Genomic DNA, 22,887 nt, shown 5'->3' with positions numbered 1-22,887 from the left:
TCCGTTAGATCGATAACCGGAATTTCAGATGCGCAACATTATCGCACGGTTTTATATATATTTGCCCAGGTGCTAAAGAAGATTTACTCGAAACATTCCTCATTATTCGCATTTATAACTTTTCCATTCAGGATATTAAATATATATATATATATATATATATGAACAATGTTGTATTAACCGTGTTATATATGATTCATGTTGCATTAACCACATATTATATGATTCATGCATTAAACATGATGCAGATCTCTTTTCCCAATATGCAAAATCTATTTAATTCTTGCCTCTCGAAACAAAACACGATTTTAAATTTTCAGAGAGGATTGATCAAATTGTGCAACTTTATTCGGTATTCTCGTGTTTTAAACGTCATTCATCATCTGCTATTTCAACAACATATTCATGAAAATCTATATTTCATTTTTCCAAAAGTTAACATAAATCTGTGAATCTTCCTTAGAAAGCTGATTTCACATTTCTTGTTTTATGAAGAAATTTTCCAAGTTTGCGTTGGCGAGAATGTTTTCTTAATTTGAGAAATAAACGAAAAATATATAAAAGTTTGCGGTTATTTTTAACAGTAAATAAAGATTTATATCCTTAAAAAAAAAAAAGGAAAGAGAGAAACTTTTGTAATTGTGTTTGTATAAAAGGATTTATATATATACTTTTTGAAAGTGCTTTAGAAGTAAATAGAAAATCATCAACTTTAATCGAAAATTCACAAAGTTAAGTTTCCACCCTGACCTTTCGTGTCGTCATTTCATTTACCGAATGTTGTGCAATGTAACTTTGTAGCTGACTTCCTGTGTTATATATACACACTATCGAGCCTGAAACAAGGTTTGTCAACAAATGTCAACGATCGGCGGAAAGTTAAATTCAGGGTGTGAGAGAGAAAGAGAGAGAGAGGGAGTAAAGCCAACGAGAAGGAATGAATTTCGATGCAACGACCACAACCATCGAGTTAGTAACCTCGGCTTTGGGTGCTAAACGGTTAAAGGTTATGCAAGATCAATATCGGCTTTCGAAACATTTCTACTGCATAATACAAGCTAGTGCAGCATCCGTACCTTGTGTCCGTCTTCTTCTTTTTCTTTCTTTGCACACATCCGTGTCTCCTGCGCAAAATAACAATGTACTTTTCTTCCGTAACATCTAGCAGTATTTATTTCTTCAACTTAATTCAAAATTTAGAAATAAAAATTCGGCTAAAAGAAAATTCTTATCTATACTCACTAAATTTCAAATTGATAAAAATTTAAAGAGTAAGAAAATTCTAACAAATTAATTTGAAAAATTATTCATGCATAAAGAAGTATAACCATAATACATAGTTGAATCTGTGTTTTATTTCTAATACTGTCAACCAATAAAATTTTAATTTTGAATCACATCAAAAGGAAATGACAAAATTACACAAGGTATAAATAATACTGCAATAATTTAGCAATCAGAAATAATATAGAAATAAATGATGTTTGTTATACAAGTTGAAAATGTTTACTTGACCGCACTAATAGCAGTTTCATGCGTTCAGTGAAGATGCATTAAACGCCTCATTCACTAAAAGCCTATACAATAGTATTGCTTTTACGATTATCTCCCGTTTTTCAGTTGGTGCATTAACGACTACCAGAGCAATAGTGGATTGCTTTCTATACCTCCCAATCCTCCCTCTTTATATATATATATACATATATACTCTTCTTCTTTTTCTCCTCTTCTCTTTTTCGATTTGAAATCTAGGATGACGATCGATTAACGCTTGATGGAACACAAAAATGGGAAAAACTCTTTACAACATACGCGACTTTTTTTCTATAACTAGAGGTGAAGAAAGATTTATAAAGATATATATAAAAAACGATGATTGAATTATGATAAATAGCCTGTCAAAGTAGCCAGAAAATTATTGCAATTAATCAAATGTCAATTTTGGGAATTGTTTAGAAAGGTGTTTCGAAATATTGGATGTTCAATCAACAGCGGCCCATTAATTCCCAGTGAATACATCGATGTTCGCTTCTCATTATCTGACAACAGGATTCAAAATTGCTCATACAGAATAGATATCTGTGTATGTGTGTGTGTAATTATCATATGTGTGAACATGAAAAATTATTGATATGTTTTTACATAATTTTCAGGTATTTTTTTGGGGACGCATTTCAAAATTTCGATGTTATTTTTTTTTTAAGAATTGTATATTTGTAAAATATGCATGTGAATAATGGTATAATTTACGTATGGAAGTTATACACATGTATAACTTTTGGTTGTGTCTAACGGAGAAATTGGCGCGATTCCAAGCGAGCAAACACAAAAACGTCGGACACGATAAAACGATCCGTCCATTCTAGAAATAGGCACCTGGAATTTCAGTCTGGGAGGGCCGGTCGTCTCATCAGTCCCCTGGGACGTCGCGTCGTTCAGGACCAATAGGTTCTTCTCTCTCACTCTCTTTTTTTTTTTTGACCTCAGGTAGTCTTATATGTATACAGAGTTTAAGAAAACTTCTAAGGCCTTAGAAAAATATTTTTGCAATTTCAAGGAAATCGTTTGAATATATTGATAGGTTGAGAAAAAGTCAATTCTTTTTTTTTTTTTTTTTTATCAAAAAGCAAAAATAATTTTTCTATAACACGCAATAAGTTTTTTTTTTTTCTTTGCGCATCGTTCATCGACCTCGACAATAATAATATATAACGTCTTTGCTTTAACTGTAATCGATTTCTATAGACGTGCGTATTTACGGAATTGCTTCCTTGTCTTGATGTCACGCTTCCGATATACGGGTTCAGTCAATAGCAGAGTAGGTTATACTATACGCTCCTTTTCTTTTTAAGTTGGAAACTTGATCGCAAAAGTAGAGAGAAAAAAAAAAAAAAGTTGACTATTAAATATATATCCTATCAGAAAAACAAGAATTATAAAGTTTTTCTTATAGCATATCCGCATATATGTGTGTCAATTGATATAATATTTTTAATTAAATACATATTTCAATTGAATATTTCATTTGAAAAAAGAGATCTATAAAATAAATTCGTTGTTTAACTGGAAAAAAAATGTATTTAATTCCAAAATAATCGGTTACTGGACTTTAAATAAATATTTACTTGAATCAAATAATTTTTAAAACTAAATAATTGAATTAAATGAATTGTAATAATTTCTGTATTTGAAACAAATATCATTCAATTGATTCAAATAAAACTTATTTTCAAAGTGAATATTTATTTGTTAATAGTCGGTTATTTGAATCAAATAGATTTTTTTCATTGTATTTATTGTAGAATAAATATTGGAATAATTTTTTTTCGATGTATACAATTTTCTATGTTTTAAAACATTCAGTTTCTGTCAATATTTATTCGATCATTGTGTTTTTAAATCGAATTTCTAATATTAATCTTTATCATATAAAAAAAAGGAAATTAAAGATTTTATACAGAATTTTTTTTTTGTACCAATTAACAAGTACAAAACTTGCAATTAATATAGAAGAATAAAATGTTGAAAAATAATTGAAATAAAAAAAAACGACAAAAAAAAGAAAAATTGTGGCAAATTGGAGAAATTGTTAGAAGATGAAATCTGTGCTTTTACTCCAATATTGAGTATAACGAAGCTAATGACAATCAACGGGAATCCAGTATCATCTTGTTGTCTTAGGAGTTGACTCGTGCACACAATAATTGACATGAGCAATTACGACGCTTTCTCTAAATGAGTATCGCGTGACACATTCAACCACGAAATCGCGTGCTCTCTATTTTACTTTTCAATATATATATATATATATATATATATATATATATATATATATACAAATATGTACATAACACGGTGCGAGTGAAGACGACGTACCTCTAAACAAATTATCATATTTGCAAAGTCACATTTACGTTATACTGAAATGAATAGTTTTTGTCACGCAATCTTTCTATGTATCAATGTTTTTTTTATGACATGTGTCGAGGGTAAATATGACAGATGAAAAATTTTCTATACATTATACATTCATGGAATAATTGTTTTCAATTTCGCTAATATGGTAAATATTATACAAAATTGAGATATGAAATCGCAATTTTTTTTTTACATTCTCATCATATAATGAGTTCACAAAGTTTATGATTAACGATTGAGAAAAAAAAATACAAATAATTATTATTTTTAATTTAAACTTTTTTTTTTGCAACGTTTCTTAATCAATAATTTTTTGGAAAAAAAAATTTGTAGACAAAATATTGGTTATTTTTTGAGTGAAAAAAATATTTTTTTTTTAATCATTGATGTTGTGAACTTCGTTCTTTATGTTAAGAAAAATATTTTTCAATACCAAAATAAAGAAGTGATTTTTATTTTTCTCATTGATATTTTAATACCCTATAAAGGTATATAAAAACGATATGCAGTCTTAATATTCTTTTAATTTTATTTGCCAGCGAAATGCTCCGATTTCCGGACAATTTCATCTCTGATTCTATGTCTTCATATACCTGATATATAAATTTATATATACAGAATGAGAAAAAAGAGAATAGAACGTGATTCTCGTTCCCCATCTTTGAAATCGCACCCATTCAAATAACCCCATTGTCTGTTATAGAACCTGTATGTTTTCCCTTCTTGTCTAGATGACGTAGATATATATATATATATAAAAATTAACGTCGTTGAAAGGTCAGGCAATAGTCGAATGGAGTTAAATCCCCGAATTAGGATCTATAACGAAACCTTAGGGGCGCCTATGTACCGAAAAAAAAAAAAAAATTTTTTTATATAAAAGCAGAGTGGCAGGTTTACACACACGTATTTCTTATATATATATATGTGTGTGTATGCACTTTGTACGTGAATCTTAAGGCTGCCGAGAACCATCGCGTGCTCTTTGTGCTTTGAATCTCCACCTATGGAAGACCCAAGGGTCTCGAGTAGATGAAAAAAAATAGAGGGAGAGGACAAAAGGCCTCGTGGACCGTCGGAGAATGTGAATCATGAAAGATCGGAGAAAACTTTTGTTCACCAAAATATTAAGTCGCTTCTTAATACACAAAATAGTCATAACTCTCCACTATAAATATAATATCGTTGGGAAAAATTGTATACTGATATATTGACATTTTGATTTATGGCCATTTATTTTGACTTCATTTTGACTCTTTAGCGGACAATATTTTCTGTCATATCATGGTTTTTAATCTTTTTCCTATTTTTCCCCACTCCAAAAAAAAAAGTTAGAATTTCTTTTCTTCAAATTCCTACTGACATTTAAAGATTATTTTTTTTTTTTTTTTTTAAAAATGACAAAATAAAAAAATTTGATGACTATTTCACATTTATTTATTTTATCTGTATTTGCACTTTGCTTTGATAGCTTTCTTTTTTAATTTCAGACTCTAACGTTTCTATGAATAAATCTGATGGAGTCTCATTCCCGAAAGCCACCGCTAGGTGAGTTTAATTAAACTTTAATTACTTATAACTAATTTTATATCATCATTATATAAACGAAATATATATATATATATATATATATATATAACTCTTGAAATTGTGATATAAACAATTTATTAATTATTATTGCAATAATATTTATTATTTAGACGACAGTAAAGTTCACAACGTTTATCATCAACGATTTAGAAAAATAAAAATTCTATACAAATTATTATAATATTTTGTCTGAAAATTTTTTTTCTTGATCAATTAAAAGAAAAATTTTACTATTTTCTGTATGAAAAATATTTTTCATTTTTAATCGTTGATCATAAACTTCACTGATGTATTTTCTATTTTTTTTTTTTTTTTGTTTCTATTTATTGAATTATTAAAATGAACCATTTTTTTTCTTCTATTCAAATAAAATGAAAAAACTTTATTAATGTAAAACTTTATAAAATTTAATTTTACTTTTAAATTTAATTTGAAAATATAAAGTTTTAATTGAATTAAATTGTATATAAAAGTTTTTTAATCAAATGAAATGATTTTCTTTTAATTGAACAGTTATATGTATATGATTGCAATATATATAATATTGCGCTATGGATGATTTCATTCTGTGGGAAAGATTCTTGTGGTTTCGATTAGATTTGCGCTTTTTTATTTCCAAGTTAGAGTCACAAAGTGTTAAGAAAGTTTTATGTTAAGGTGAATATAAATTTTTTTCTCTTTTTTTTGGGGGGTAATAAATAGCGAGAGAGAGAGAGAGAGAGGGTCCTGTCGACACTCGAAACAGAAACTCCAAAAGGAAGGAGTTTCGGGTTGGATACTTGGGTATACTATTACTAGTGCACTATCAAGATAGCAAACCAAAGTTTGCGGAGGGAATGTTGATTACTGCATTCTTGGACGAGCAATCTCCATAGAACCTATGTTCCCTCTCTCTCTTTCTCTCTATTTCCCTCTCCCCACCTTTCTCTCTTTCTGTCGGGGTGTTAAACGAGAAAACGATCCTGGTTTCTGAACATCCTTTTCCTACACAATATCGTCTTTTTACCGGGAGCATAATTAAATCTTTAATTACGCGCACACTTTTTTTTTTATTCATATTATAAATCAAATATTTAAAATCCCTTATCGATGTCATATAAATTTTTTTCAAAGGGGACATATTTTTTCTCTCGATATTCCATTTCTAAGGTAGAGAGAATGTGATTATAAATTCAATAGATTCTTAGAATTTTATACAATAAATATTTGAAAAATAATTTATAATTTTTTTTTCTCCATTGCACGAGGTATATATCTAATTAAATTAAAGTCGCTGTATAATTAAAAATTATTATTTTTTGAAAACGCAAATAATCAACAAAGTAGAAAGTTAATTAAATTAGCAATGTGTGTATAAAAGCATTGTTTTTGGGTAATTAATTATTATATTTTTTTTGTCGTTAAAGCTCTTTGTACGTAATAAATGTGAATTTTCTGCTTTAAAATCTATATAGAAAATTATTAAGAGAATGACTACTTGAATAAGATCAGTGACCTGTAATAAAGTATCATTTTGGTCATAGTATCATATAAAGGGTTTCGAGGATAGAGATAAGAGAACCGCGAGAGTATTAGTATAGTTAAGAAACGAATTTCTTAATGTCATTCTAGAACATTGAAAGATAACTTGAAATGAAAAAAAAAAAAAAAAAAAAAATTGCTCATTACTGCGTTGAACATTAAAATGCGCAATTCTCGCGAGAGTCAGGGGAAAAATAAATTTTTAAAAGGAAATTGAATTCATATTCCCGTGTATAACGATAAAAACAAACTGTAATATCCAGCATAGGAGAATTCCAACTCAAAAAAAGAGAATAAATAAAATAAAAAACGTAAACTTGGAAGGAAAAATTTGATTAATTTTTATTAAAATGTCTCGCATTTTTTTCTCTCAAATTAATAATAAAAATTAATGAACTTTTAATTTAAAAAAATATATATTAAAATAAAAATAATAATAATAAAAGTAATAAAAATAACAAAAAATAAAATAATAAAAAAATTATTTATAATTAGAAGAAAAATTAGGACAAACGTCAACTGCGCAATATAAGGAAAACATTTTTAATATTGAAAGTCGTCCTTGATTGAGAGAGAAAGAAAGATGAGAATAAGAGCATATTTAAAATGTTGAATGAGTAATTTTGGTAAAAGCTTTTTAAAAGATAAGAAGATTGAGAATAAGAAAGAAATGTATTGCGGGTTTTCAGTAATCTCCAGAGAGATTCGATAGATGTTATATATTAATATTTAATGTTTTCCTAAAAATCATTTATTATATTTTATGTAGAATTTTATATCTCACATATGTTTCGAATTTTATTCAGTGGCGAAAATGTTTGAAATTTTAAACACCTAACATTTTTATCCACTTTTCGATATATATATTTAAAAATTTATTAATTTTCTTTTTTGCTATTAAAATTTTTTAAAAGATGAAAAATCGATTTTTAGGAAAAAACACAATGTATATAACGAAGTAGTGAGAATTATGACTCGAGTGTCAACTACTGCTTTTAACAACATGTTGTGTAATTGCAATAAGTCATGCATGCTACAGATTCTTCCGATAAAAGCCCTGTAATAACTACATTTACAGAGATCAATGTCATGATTTGATTTTGTCATCAAGATACATTTTTTCCTCTTTTTTTTTTTTATCTTGTTCGCGTATTATATTTATCTTGTAACTTCACGCATATATATATATATATATACATATATATATATATATATATATATATATATATATATATATATATATATATATATATATATATATATATATATATATATATATATATATATTATATATACTTGGATGAAGAATTTATTTTTGGTAGAATAATTTACAAATTAATTAAATCCCAAAGCATAAAGCATAAAGTGGTATAAATTTCGCGTATATAATAAAATTTTCGTCATTTTTTTTTTCGTAATATTTTAAATATGTTTATTTAGAGTTTTTCATGCTGAAGACAATTTTTACCACTCAGCAGTATGAAATTTGATGTCTGAATAAGCGAAAAAAAAATATATATATATTTCCAACGGAAGTTTGTAAATTTAAAAAAAAAAAATTTCATTGAGTTCAGCGTATTTTTTTTAAATATGTTTGATTGAAATTTCATATGCAAGCGATTTTTTAATGTATTTCACTTTGATGTTGTCCTTGGAAGGACGTCCTTATGTTAAAAGTGTTGTATATATTGAGAGAGAAGAGTAACTTTTTTTTTTTTTTTTTTGAACTTTGTTGTGTATTCCTTCTGCATGCACTACTTTCAGAAGTAATACCCTAAATCCTCAATGTTCAAGAAGGGCCAATTTAAGCACATAGTAGATCCTTCAACTCTTTATATATCCACTTTGAAAAAGATCAAAACATTCCAAGTCCTGTTAGGCGATTCGACAAACATTCTCAATATAAGAGGGATTGTGTAAAACTAGCAGAAACTTTGCTAAAATCTAATAATTTCATATTTTTTAAAGTAAAAAAAGGTATTTTGCAATTTTTTTTTTTTTTTTTTAATATTGTAAACAATTTTTGTCGAAGAACGTAAAAAAAAAACATTTCTCTTTTGTGTGACACACGATGCTAGAAATGAAAAAAAATTAAAATCAGTTTTGAAATTAAAAATTGAAATAGAATATCTTGGAAATAAATCAGTTTTCGTTTTTTCCATTTCCGTTGAAATTATGATTGAAATTGAAAATCGACGCTTTGAAATTGTGTTATAATCGTGAAACGCTTGATTCTATTGTTCGTGCGGGAGAAAAATGCGTATATTTTTGTTTAAAAAAAAAAAAAAAGAAAAAAGTTGAGAACAAATAATAATTTAATTCTAATTGCCAGTTGGATTTTGATTGTAAATTTAATACTTTAATCAATACTATAAAAAAAAGTAATATTTTTCTGTCAATATAGCATAAAAATTATTGATTTAGAAAAGAAAATGATATAGAATTTTTATTGAGGTATTTTCTCTTTTTTTTTTTTAATACAAATAATGGCATATTTTTTTGTCAAATAAGGGATAAAAAAAATGTATTTGATTCGATTATTTGACTGTTTAAATAAACAATTTGCATTAAATAATTATTAACTTTTATTTAAAATACAGAAATTATAAACAGTTTATTTAATTCTATTATTTGTTTTATTTGATAATAGTTAAGTAATATTTGGATTAAATAAATTTTTTTCCCTATATGTTTTATGAAAAAAAAAAAAAAAAGATAAATTCTGCTAAATAAAAATTCATTGAACTGGAGAAAATAATAAAAATTCACTGAAATAAAAATTGTATTATATAAAAATTCAATTTTATGATTATTTATAAAATTAAAATATATTCTCACGTCTTAGTTAAAACAATAAAAATTAAAATTTTGAAATATTATTTTCAAACAAAAATTACTGTTATTTTAATTAAAATTTTCTTATTACATTGCACAATATGTTTATATATGGCAATTGTATTGTGTTTAAAATATTGCAAAATGTAATTTCACATATATATATATATATAAAATGTAAGAGTTGAAACACTTATGCCGTGAAGATAATAGGCAAACATTGTAGATTGAGTGGAATGGGTTAGAAATCAATCGAATGTAGTAAAAATATCGTACAATATTGCAGTCTTGAATGTAGCGTCTTGCTGAAAGCACTTTGCGAATGCCCATCGACCTTTCAGCACATATAGATGCTGCGATGCTCTTCTCACAGGATCACCTTTATACTACCATGTATATATGTGTGTGTGTATATATATATATGTACACTAACCAATACCTATAAATGAGTTTATATATGGGATGGTTCATGGCTGTAGCTATATACACATACACATATATAAATACACAGGTGTTTATATATCCGTACAGACATTCGGAATCCTCGATCGTGAGGCTGAAGTCAGGGTTAAAAATCGTCGAACGCGTGAAAGTACGTATACATGGTTGGTAGGTGCTGCATCCAAGTACTCAAGATTCCTTTGCGATTATTTGTGGCGATACACATCATTCAAGATTGCACAATTACAACTATGTATATCGCCATCCGGCTCACAATCAACTCGACAGAAAACGAAGGGATTACAATCGACTTAAATATAATCATATATATATAATTGAATATGGCACTTCTCGTTTATAGACTATTAACTATCGCAAATCCTATATGAATAATATGAAAATCTCCTTAACAAAAAACAAGTTTTCTCCATACGAACAATTGAATTAAAAAACTTAATTTTAATTTAACTCGAAATTAAATTTTAACATCGAACGAAATAAAAAAAACAATTCTTTATGAATTGGAAATTTTTTTTTTTTTTTACAGAAACTAATTAATTAAAATTGCAGCTTTATAGAAAATGATGGTAGTTTCAGTAGTTTTTCCAATTAAAGTTGCAATAAAGTTATATATACACTATTAAACAAAAAAAAGAAAAAGGATAAAACTTTAAATTCCTGGGATAAAAGCTATAAAAGTGTATAATAAATAAGAATTACGTGATAAAATATTACATGAACCTTTGTCGAGAGAAGATATGTAAATAATTTGAGGCTAAGATTTCGCTCACATAAAATTCCCTTCCTTTCACTTTATAAGGATATATTCTATATGTATATACGCCTACTGTTTCATGTATATATGAATATTGGAAAATTAATAATATAGGAATCAATTTTTCCCAATTATGGAAAAATTTATTCATTAGCCCAGAGGGCGAATTGCCCCAAACAAAAAGATGATAATGAAAAATAATGAGCGAGATAATGAAACTAAATTCACATGAGTTTATGATATAAAAATTCACATAAAAAAAATATCCCTAAACATACGTTTGCATGGTCTATATCGCCTCTTTAAAATAACTGGTATTTCACTCTTTTTAAAGTCCCTCTCTCTCTCTCTCGACGATAAAAATGATTCCGGGGGGGTAATAAACGTTAGGCGACAGATATGGCTATGAGTAATAAAAACAATTTTTTTTTTTTGTATATTAATAATGTAAATTTTTCACAAAAAAAAGGAATTCTGTCTCATTATTAACGATGATAAAAATGCTTGTTTACTTGTCGAGATTTTAATCGTTCTCTGACAAATTATTTTTTTAAAAAAAAATTTTTTCTTTCAATTACGTTTTAATTTGTTAAGAAAAGTCTTTGTTTTTTTTTTTTTTTTTTTTAAAATCCCCAATATATAAGACAATAAGGGATTTTTATGTGGAAAATTCAAAGAAACGACCTAATGAAAAAAAAGGCGCAGTTACGTTTTATAGCCATTGGCGTTTATGCCCGTTGAGTATCAAGAAATGAGCTCATCAACGTCCTTTGAACATTACCAGATGGGATACGATTTTTATCCCCTTATAAAAGACTCTTTGACGGCTTGAAAAGTTTATTAAAAACCAGTTTTTCTCCATGCCCATGATCTTTCAACAAGTCCATTCTTTGACAAGCATTTTATATCATAATAATTACTAAATTTATTTGCATTTTCAAAATCGTCATTCACTTTTATTTTTTGTTTACTATATATAACATAGGCATCATCGTAAAAACTTCAATTTATTGTGATTTTATACAAACAAAAAAGTAAACAATATTAAACAAGAAAAGATGATGATTTACGACAAATACGTTTTTTTCTCTATATATGGAAAAATATGCATTTTATATTGGAAAAAAAAAAGAATTTTATGACTCATAAAGAAGTTAAATACATTTAATTGTTATGTGTGATTTTTTTTGGAAAATGTTGAGTGAACTTCACTTTGTTTTTTTTTTAAATTGGAATTTACGGGTAAAAATCGATTAGAAGGGTGTGTAAATTAATACAGAAACATATTTTACGCAAGAGCGTGAATATTGCGAAATTTCTTACTCTCCGTTGCGTATACTAATTAACATCGTTTTAAATAGCATTTAAGTTTTAAAAAGGCTTTATAATCTTTATATTCTTGCACTATACGCAATTACTTTGTGTTATCTTTTTTTATGGAAAACGTAGTAGCCTCATAACAGAAAGAAAATTCTAGAGAACGAATATGTCCTAGTTAAACTTGCACTTTTTTCTTCTTTTTTTTAAAAAAAAGAGGATAATTGTAACTTGCACACATTTGAACAAAAAAGAAATTTAAATGAAAATTAAAAAACAAAGGAAGAAAGAAAAATTTCAAATGGTAATCATTTTCAAAGTAATTTTTTAAAATAAAACCCACTGAGCAGAGTATTAGTTTTGTGCACATTTCTCACCCTTCAAAGCCAGCTTTGCAAAATGTGTGTGTGAGTTTCATTGAAGGTTTCTAATTGAAATACACAAGTTTTGTGAAAAACATCATTTGGATTTTGGAGAATATATATATATATATATATAGATATAGAGATAACATTCGTAAGTTTGCCCTCGGAAACTAAACTAGTTCATTCACTTACTCAATAAGATCTCTCTGAGAAAGTTTCTTTATGCAACTTATTCAGTTTGAGAGTTCCCTCAATTTATTATTTGATCCGGCAAACAAGTTATAAAATTCTAACTATATTTTTCAACTATATTATAAAATGAAAGATTATATTTCATAAAAATTTTCTCCCTATTATAAAAATATAATAATAAAATAAAATAGAATTTTATTTTCTGTTATTATTCAATTATTTTTTTGGTTTTTAAACATTTTTAGATATTCTGGGAAACATATTGAATTGCAATAATAAATATAGAAATGGTTGCTAATGATAGTTGTTATAATGTAGTAAATATTCGAGAAGGAAAATTAATCTCCACAATGAAGAGAAATTTAATTCAATAGACAATAGGCCAAAAATTAAAAAACACCACTTGATTAATTAAATCTTGGCTTAAAAAAGAAATTTATATTTCTAAAACTATTATTGATTAATATTTATTCGTATATCATTATTTAAATAAATTTGGTTTGAATAAAAATTTAAAAAAAAAAATTATAATAGTTTTAATTATTGTCAACTTTCAACAATTGTAACTAATTATACTTTTAACTATTTAGCTAGAAATTGAATAACAATTTTTCCAATTAAACGCGCAGCAATTTCATTAAACCAATTAACGATATTATCGATTGGTTAAATAATTTACATTTTCAATTGATTTGAATTGGAAATGAAAATACATTCAATATGTTCTAGTTTCTAGATAGTAAAATTTTTATTTTGTTAAATTGTATTTTACGCGTGCCAGGAAGTGTTTTGTTTTTCAATCCTTGTGAATGTTTAGAGAGAGAGAGAGAGTCTAAAAGTGAAATGCTTTGATTCCCAGCATGTGAAAGATGGCAAGATGCTTTTCGAAGGATTTAACTTTCACATCTTCAAATAGGAAAAAAAAAATCAAGGCATAAGGATTTCCTTGTGCTTATCCAACGTGTGCGAGTTGAGAATGGCGTTTCCCTGACCTAAACTTTCTCTGCAACACGTGTCACATGTGCGGCTTCTTGCAGTATAAACTAACGTCTTCGTCTACCCAATTTCCTGTTATATGCCTTCAAAAAACTTGAAATTACAACTTTTAAGGGCTGTAATGTGTACATAGGACCCTTTGAAGGTAATCATACAGTTCCTGTAGCCACTCCCTCATGCTTTTGAAGCCGTACTACCTTTACCTGAGAGGAGAGATACTTTGGATCAGCTTTCAATGAATTAATTGTACTATATATGTATGGGTGTTGCTTTCCAAGAGACCTTTTCCCCCACTAGCGCTTTAAATCGATGACACGCTATCAATTTTAAAAGAGAGAACGAACATTTCACGATTTTTTTTTTTTTTTTTTTTTTTTTTTCACCATACCAGTCAGTGACAAACGATTACACGGAATATGTTACTCAATTCATCGGTATTATGAAAAGTAATCTTTTCTGAGTAATTACGGGGGAATATGAGTTTTTCTTACCTCAATCAAAGATCATTTATCTTCCAAGTTGAGAGGTAAAAGAATTTCATAAGTCATATTGAGAGAATTGTCTCTCAATGAAAAATTAATTCAATATTTGTTTGCTGAGCTGAAATTTTATATTCTCTCATTGGAAGACAAACGACTTTTGACGAAAGTCTAATTTTAATTTTTTTGCCAATGTTTCGGAGTCTAAATTAAAATTTTTGAAATATTACTCATAAAAATTTGAAATAAAATTGTCTATATATATATTGTATGTGAGATATCGTTAAATTGAATTATAATCCATTTTCCTCTCTCTCTAATTCTCAATTTCGATTTCAGGTATCTGGACCATTGATCGATTTTGTGGCAAGGCGAGGAATGGATCATCGCTTATCGAAGATTGTCTGAGATAATGACCGAGGAGAACCGCAACGATCAGAGAATCTTTCATGGACGGATATCTACAGCTCGATGAACTTGGGCTGGTCTGGTGCGTTAAAGTCTCCGCACACCTATCCGTTCCCGAGGAAGAGAAACCAAGAAAGAAAAACAGTGCTTTTAATAGACTTTTGGTCAGTTCGTAAAAACAAGAAAAATTTTTTTAGTGCAATTCCCACACACACAAAAAATAAATAAGAAGCTGAATATTTCAAATCCATTCTAGTGATATGAAATTCTACAAATTTGTGATAAAGTAGTAACCTAAGTTGATTAAGTAGTCATTTTTCAATTGTTGGATGCAGGGTCTTACAAATACGTAAAAAAAAAAAAAAGAAGAAGATATCAACGTACTTAATTGATGGATCTATTAGAAATATTCACAGAATCTCAAGAAGAGGATCTATTTTTTGTTTGATAAATTAATTTCAAATGGCTCTAATAATGTTTAGAACACTTGTAATTTTAATTGTGGTGATTACTTTGGTTTCCGCATTGGGAACCAATGACGGTGGTCCCAATAGTCCGGTGTTCAATTTAGATGGAACAGCCTTTGAGAAGAATATTGCGGCTATTTTCAATAAAGTGGCGCACAGTTCAGCGACAACAAAGCGAAGTGTTCCTGCCTTTGAGCCTCAGGTTTCCGCGAGTACAACACTCTCGACAGTGCCCTCACCTCTCTCGACAACATGGACACAACCGTCTGTCAAGAGTCCAGCGTCACGAGCCACCCCCTCACCTGTATTTCGAGAGCAACCGTCCTATGCTCCGCCGTCTAAGTCATTTTTCACACCCCCATTACCGCCCGAACTCTCAAATCCCTTTGCCGACAAGCCAACTCTCAGGGGAACACACTACGATCCCCATGTGGTGTTGAGAAGGCCCGTACCACCACCGAGTGGCACTCCAGCGCAAGAGAGAATACCGATAAGACCAAAGGATCTTGTTCAAGGTCCCTCACAACCCCCAGAGCGTTCGATCGTCAAAAGTAGTAAAACTCATAATTTAAGTAAAGAGCAAAAAAGCTATGAGGCATCAGAGCCAGAGAAGAGAAATATTTCCAATGAATTTGCTCCTACTTTACATTATCCCAGTATTTCGAGAATTTTGTCAGGAAGTAATGGCAGGAAACAAGACATTCCAGAAATTCTCCTTAAACCACTGCCAACCAAGAGTCCAGTGCAAAATATTGCGCCAATTTCAACAACAGAGAGGACGACAACAACTAGCACAATCAGGACAACAACCATGTCCAATTCTGTGACGAATCCCATCATATTTAATTTACCGAACACAAGGCGACAAGATGACGACGAGGACGAAGATGATGTTGATCGGGTAAATTCACTTTTTCTATTAATATTTTTTTTTATTAATAGTCTTATTTATTATATTGAAAAATTTTTGTCGAAAAAGGCGCAATCAAATTGTCATTTAAACGAATTTAATAAAAAAAATTTCAATTCATTTAAATTGTTTAACCAAATTGACACTTAATCGAACTGGTGTTTATTTTATTTTTGTCTTTTATAATTGAATTTTTGTTTGACTATATAATTAAATCGTATTATTATTTAATTAAATTACACTTACTTCTCTATTTCATAGAATTACACTTTAACTGAATTTTCACTTTTTTTTTTTAAATTTCCAAAATTGTACAAATTTTACGTCGATGAAATTTACAATAATCACAACAATTAAAAATAAATATTTTTTACGCGAAGAATAATAAAATATTTTGCTTACAAATTTTTCTTTTAAAAATTTATTGAACAAAAAACCTTGCAAAAAATTTTTTAAACAAAAAATTGTTATAATTTTTCTTCTAAATCGTTGATCATATACGTTTTAAAGTTCACCGACGTCAAATTTTTACTAAAAAAAAAATTATTTAAAAAAAATGTCCTCATTGTCTAATTTTAATCCTATTATTTGCCAATTACAAATTTTCTTCATAATTGAATATTAAATATTTAAAATCCAATTGAATTTAAATAATCTGAATTTCAATTAATTTTTCATTCTAGAATTAATCAAATAATTAGCTCAAATTATACACCACTTAAATGTATAATCCTCAGTGAAGATAATTTTTTTTTTTGAGAGAAATTAATAAGCGATGAATAATTTATCCAAGTTTTTTTAAAAAGAAATAATTAGTCACGAAAAAATTTTTTAAAAAAATTATCTTTATTTGAGAATTATTTTTTTTTGTAAAAATGAAAGTCAATTTGAAAATGAGTTTTCCCAAATGAATTACCCCTCTCCCCTTCTATTTTAGAGACGTATCATCCAAAAATTAAACTCAATTCCCAAATGATTTTCTAAACTTCATCTGCGAATAATCTCTTCTAGAACGATGAAAAGTTTACACCGTCAACAAAGTGTAGATTGTTAAAATTGTCGACAATCTCTGTCTACCCTGCATAGTATTAAAACTTGTTTTCAAACTTTCATCGTAGTGCTTCATAAGTCCATATTCCTTAGAGCATACAGAGTTTCTAATTTTAGCACGTTCCCATCCCAACTACTTGTTTGCTTCATTCTTTATACAGAAAAGGATTCTTCTCTCGACACATGCAAAAGTGTTGCTTTGATTTCTGATTCCTCTCTTCTTTTGCTCCAGTCTTCAATTTATAATTCCCTAGTTATCTTTCCTTTCTTTTTGCTTTTCAACTCCAAGGAAGTTGTTTCTTTTTTTTTTTTTAACACATTCTCATGTATATCATTATCATATATTCTCATAATGCAATTCTCTCTTTACTTTTTTGAGAAAATGATATATTTTTTTTAAAACAATTCTAATGAGTATTTTATTTTTAGGACCAGAAGAACTACAACGAAAATGTCTTCAAGACTGAGAATATTGAGACAGTGGATGGAGAACGATTACTTTATCCACAGCCACAACCTCCAAATCCTTCGAAGGAAGGACCAATTGATGATGATCGTGTGATACCACACAGAGATCCATTTCCCTTGGATCCAAGCTGGAGGATTGCTTGGTCTCTTCACGTCTATATTGCAGCAATCAGCTTTACTCTTATGGCACTCTACTCAATATATAAAATAGTTCGCTTCAACGATGCTACGAATCTCTTCACACAATCGTACTTTCTTACTGTGCATTTGCTGCTGACAACTGTGTGCACTCTAAGATGTTTTCATCTCTTCTACGATGCAAACAATCTCTCGGGTACATTGCACAGTTCACTGTCTGGAGTTTTAATGTATCTACCATCGCCAATGCTCTCTACGGCTTTTGCCACACTTGTCCTCTATTTGACAAGGTGTTCGGAAGCACCATCGTTTAACAATAAATACTTTTCACCAACATCAGTCGCATCTTATGCAATTGTACACGTTGTCCTTTGTATTTCATTGCAAATTTCCAGTCCTCTTCTTGGCTATCATGACGAGGCGAAAATTTTACCCCTCATCTGCCAATGTATTTATATAATTGTCTGCATGGTACTTGGACTCTGCTACATGTACGTCTATCGTGTGATTCGATCACAAATCCATATAACCACCAATAAATCAATAAACAATCATGTTGCCGCTGATCCCATGGCAATGGCATTGAATACAGCAATTACAACATCAATAGCAACAGCTCTCTTATTTATTCTCATGGGTAGTGTTCAACTTTTTGACTGTATCTTCGGAGTACAGGAAAGGTCCACATTGTATCATCATTCCTGGCTCTGGTGGGGTTGGCAATCTTCCGTCCGTTTATTGGAGCTCACCATGTGTGGATTAATGGCATGGGTCTCAAGTCTATCCCAATATCCATTACGTGAAAAACAACTTCAACAACATTCTGCACACTCGGGTTTTGCACTCTTTCCATGTGGAAGTTCAACATCCACTGAAAATATGGATGACGTACTCTATCCAGCAATATGCAGCACCAATCAGGCTATTCAAAATTATACAATGAGAACTGGCAAACAAGTTTACGATGATAGTTATCCATTGAATACACTGCCCGAACACCTCAATATCACGGGAACATTCGAGAGGCATTCAATTAGAAAATCAGGGACCATGGGACATTTCCCTCACGAGGGTAGAGGATCAATTAGTCGGCATGGCAATGGTGTGCAGACAATGAGAAATCTTGATACTCGTGGTAGGCATACGCCGACGCAAGCTGGATTACAGCATGAACAGGCGTCAGCCACGGGTTCAACGATGCTAGTCGCGGAAGATGGATTTGTCAGATTTCGTAGTCTTGGCGGTGAGGAGGAAGAAATGTCTGACTCGCAGAGTATTATTGGCACACATGGCAGGGGAAGTTCATTGGCGGGAAGTGTTAGATATAATGCAAGGCATCCTAATACAGTGCCACATTCTCATTCCCATCAACATCAACATGCCATTCAACATGCGCATCAACATCATCACTCGATGCAACACTCGCATCCAAATCAGGGACAATATCAGGCACACCATCCTATGCATCATCAGGTGTATAATAATACGTAGGTGTTAAGAGCCGCGGGAGTCTTAGCGGCCGTTAATCCTTGCTCCTGGTGTCGCTCTTCTGATAGGTAAGCATCTCATATTTTTAATTAAAATTTACATTTATCGGGAAAATCGAAAATAATGGAATTCATAAATTCCCATTAGTAATGTGTCACAAGAATATGAAAAAAAAAGTTCTGATAATATTCACAGTTCGGATAATCGAATTTTCATAAAATGAAATTACTATTTAATTTAAATTTCTATTTAAAACTACATTTTTATTCAATGAAATTTCTAGTCAGTCAAATGTCAAAATTTTGTGATGAAAATATAAATTCGAATAAATGGAAAATCGATTAATTTTTAAATTCCATTAAATAGTAATTCTATTTTATAGAAATACTTTTTAGTATAAACTCCAATAAATTAAAATTTGATTAGAATTAATACTAGAATTAATTTAATTTATAAAAATTAAATAAAACTTCTTCTATATGAGCTCGATTCAATATAAATTGAATTTAAAATTCTTTAAAACAAAATGGGGTGAAGACACCAGTGGTGGATCAGGAGCGATTAAAAAAAAAAGTTATTCTTTAAAAGACAAAAAAATTAAAAAGTAGCATATTCGAGTCTTTTTATTGCTGCTGATCCGCCACTTGTACTTTTACCCTATCTTTAAAAATCAACAATTGAAAGAAACCTCGATTTTATTTTAACGAAATTGATCAATTTTTTTCTTCATTTATCAATGACTAATTTGAATTCTTTTTTTCTGTTACAGTGTTTACCAAGAATGTCACCATGTGTAAAATGGTCAAGCAACATTCAGTCAAAGCGAGTGTCTGATCGTGATGCACAACGTGAAAAAAAAAGAAAAAAAAATTAAATTTTTATTTAAAAACAATGTAAGATATAACTTGTGTATAAACTAAGTCTTACATTTTCATTGTATTTCATCATTTTCATATGAAAATTGAGATCTTTTAAATTAGTCCATCGAAATGATATTTATTTTGACTTTGAAAAAGTCAAGAAAAAAAAAAATTATAGCAAGAAATAAATCTCGGAAATCTTCGCTTCACTATGGGTAGTCAATGAGATGATGTTTCAAGTTTTTTCATCTTGTATTTGGCGTATGGTACTTAACGCTACTCTTAAAACGAGTAATGAAATAAGAGATACGGATATTTTTATTTTAAGCCCATAGGACGCTTTATATCCAATCAATGTATCCGTCGTTAGTGCGATTCGAAAAGAAGATAATTGTATATTTTCTTTTTTTTTTATTATTATTTATTTTAATATAATGCATAATCGCTAATTATTGTAATTACGTCTTTATTTCGAGATAATTGCCAAGAAATGTTGTGCACCGAGCAATTATATTTAAATTGACTATTTCCGACCAGTTATTATGTGGTTAAGAACAAGACTGATTTCTTTAAATTTTTCATATAAAGAGTTCCGATAAATGGTTTCTATTTAAATATTATAATTTTCATTATGGAATTGTGATCGTTTTTTTTTTATTTTTTGACTATTTCATAGAAAGGTCTTTTTTTTTGTTTTATGGAAATAATGTCTAACTATTTTTCCAAAAGAAAAAATTACTTTTTTTTTAATTTTCATTCAGTGAAAACTATCGCAATGGCCAGTGACTAAAAAAATTTGCGAGTTTTCTGCTGATTTTAAAATTTTTATTTAATTTCAAAGTGTACTTAAAACATATTTTTTAGTCTGATTTTATGGTAAATAAAATTTCTTTATTAAAATGTCGATACGGTCAGTAAAACTGATCATTCTTGTTTTCGAATCGCACTTTAAAAAAAAATACATCATTTACGTATTGAAACGTAATCTACATAAAACGTGTACGTGATTTTTTTCTAGATATTGGCCAAACGGGGTCCAAACGCGACGTTAAAGATTCCAAATCTTTCATGAGTATTCGAATTGAAAATCGTGCTTATGGTTGAGTCGAAAAACGTTTTTGTACAGTATAGTAAATTATCGCTCAGTAAGTCATAAGATTTAGTTAGCATTTTCGAAATTAGACTAAGTTATTCTGTAATATATTAATTTACGTTTCGAATATAGATATTATATTTATGAATTGAAGACTTTGCGATTAAATATTAATTTAATTGGTATGAATGAGCGAGAAAGATGAACGATATGTGATTTGAAAAAAAAAGTGAACGACGAAATCGTGAATGATATTATGTGCAAGAATGAACAATGAGTTAATTTAAGTTTCAAGCACCGGCCAGCATTTTTTTTTTTTTAGAACATTTTTTGAAGACTATGGTACAAAGTAGCATTTCTACTTTTAATCAGTACTATTTTGTCTTGTATATGTTTATATATGTACAATGTAAATATGAAACACACACAAACACACATACACACTCTTCGTGAGTATATCAATTTTTAAAGACACTTTTTAAGTTCAACTTGAGTGTAATTCTTGAAATATGCCAGTGTGAAATAATTGTCTCTATACTCCTTTTTTTAGTGTGGTTCTTAAAAATAATATTTTTATTTTATTTTAAATCTCTTATTTATTTTTTTAAAATATCAAGAATCGTTTTTTTTTTTATTTATTCTTTTTATTTGAACTTTTTCAATACATCACTTGAAAAGTTTAATAATTTTTCTTTTTTTTTTTCTTTAAGAACAACACTAAAAAATATTCTTATTATTAAATAATCACAGTGAAACAGTTTTTGAACTATTCATTTACCGTTGAATAATTTCACGAATGTCAATTAGTTTTCTTGCGCTTTAATACTTGTGTTAATGTAGTAGCAATAGTTACTCTCTTCAATAAGAATAACCGTACACCCGCAATTTATTACGAATTCGTAAAGAGTATATGAATTCAAAATAAAAAATGTTTTTTCATAGATATTATTGTCCCCACCCCCCCGACAAATGCCTCGCATTTTCCGCAGTGCGAAATAAAAAAAAGGGAATTTGTTCGTAAGATTTTTCGATATTTGAAAGAATTTTTATTGATGTCTCGCGATGATAACATGTTAGTATATCGGATCTGTATGGAAAAAAATATATCTCAATATTATATGACAAAATGTGTCATGTACTTCTTACATGTAATAATGCAAGTTTTTATCTCAAGTTTTTGAAAGAAAAAAAAAAGTTATTAAAATAAACATTCCATCTTTCACACATCGCCTAGAATAAGAAATGCGTAAAGAGAAGGAGATAAGAAAAAAAAATGCTTATATGAACAAATGTGAGTCCTTTGTAAGGGTAAACATTTTTGTTTGATTTTAGCAAGTTAAAAAGCGCAAAAATTTTTTAATAAAAAAAAAAAGAAACGAAGAAAGAAAAAAGTGAGAAATCATAGCTCTTATATAAGCTATTATTATATAAACGAAAAAAAGATGCTTATGTATTGGAACTCTGTAAAAACTGTATAATAACTGTACAAAATAATAACTATATAAATCATATATATCTTTTGTTTTTCATTTTACTCCTTTCCTGATAATTTATTCCGATTAAAATAAACGTTAAA

General features: G+C 28.7%; 1 protein-coding gene across 3 annotated transcripts in view; it reads left to right on the top strand.

Moving 5' to 3' along the window:
- The window catches only part of LOC127282972 (uncharacterized), an 81,709-nt gene extending 58,885 nt beyond the window's left edge, over window positions 1–22,824 (top strand). For all 3 annotated transcript variants that reach the window (XM_051307587.1, XM_051307585.1, XM_051307586.1), the window contains 4 exons: window positions 5,409–5,466; window positions 14,769–16,205; window positions 17,694–19,426; window positions 20,128–22,824. In XM_051307587.1, coding sequence (XP_051163544.1) covers window positions 15,300–16,205; window positions 17,694–19,361 — 2,574 coding nt within the window. In that variant the 5' untranslated portion in view covers window positions 5,409–5,466; window positions 14,769–15,299 and the 3' untranslated portion in view covers window positions 19,362–19,426; window positions 20,128–22,824. The remainder of the gene's footprint in view (window positions 1–5,408; window positions 5,467–14,768; window positions 16,206–17,693; window positions 19,427–20,127) is intronic.
- Window positions 22,825–22,887: the final 63 nt, after the last annotated feature.

The sequence above is a fragment of the Leptopilina boulardi genome, unplaced genomic scaffold (assembly GCF_019393585.1).
Source record: "Leptopilina boulardi isolate dan_hultmark-lab unplaced genomic scaffold, ZJU_Lbou_2.1 LbouV2_303, whole genome shotgun sequence".
NCBI classification, from domain to species: Eukaryota; Metazoa; Arthropoda; class Insecta; order Hymenoptera; family Figitidae; genus Leptopilina; species Leptopilina boulardi.
Note: the sequence above shows the minus strand (reverse complement) of the source record. Positions and strands in the feature narration are given on the sequence as shown.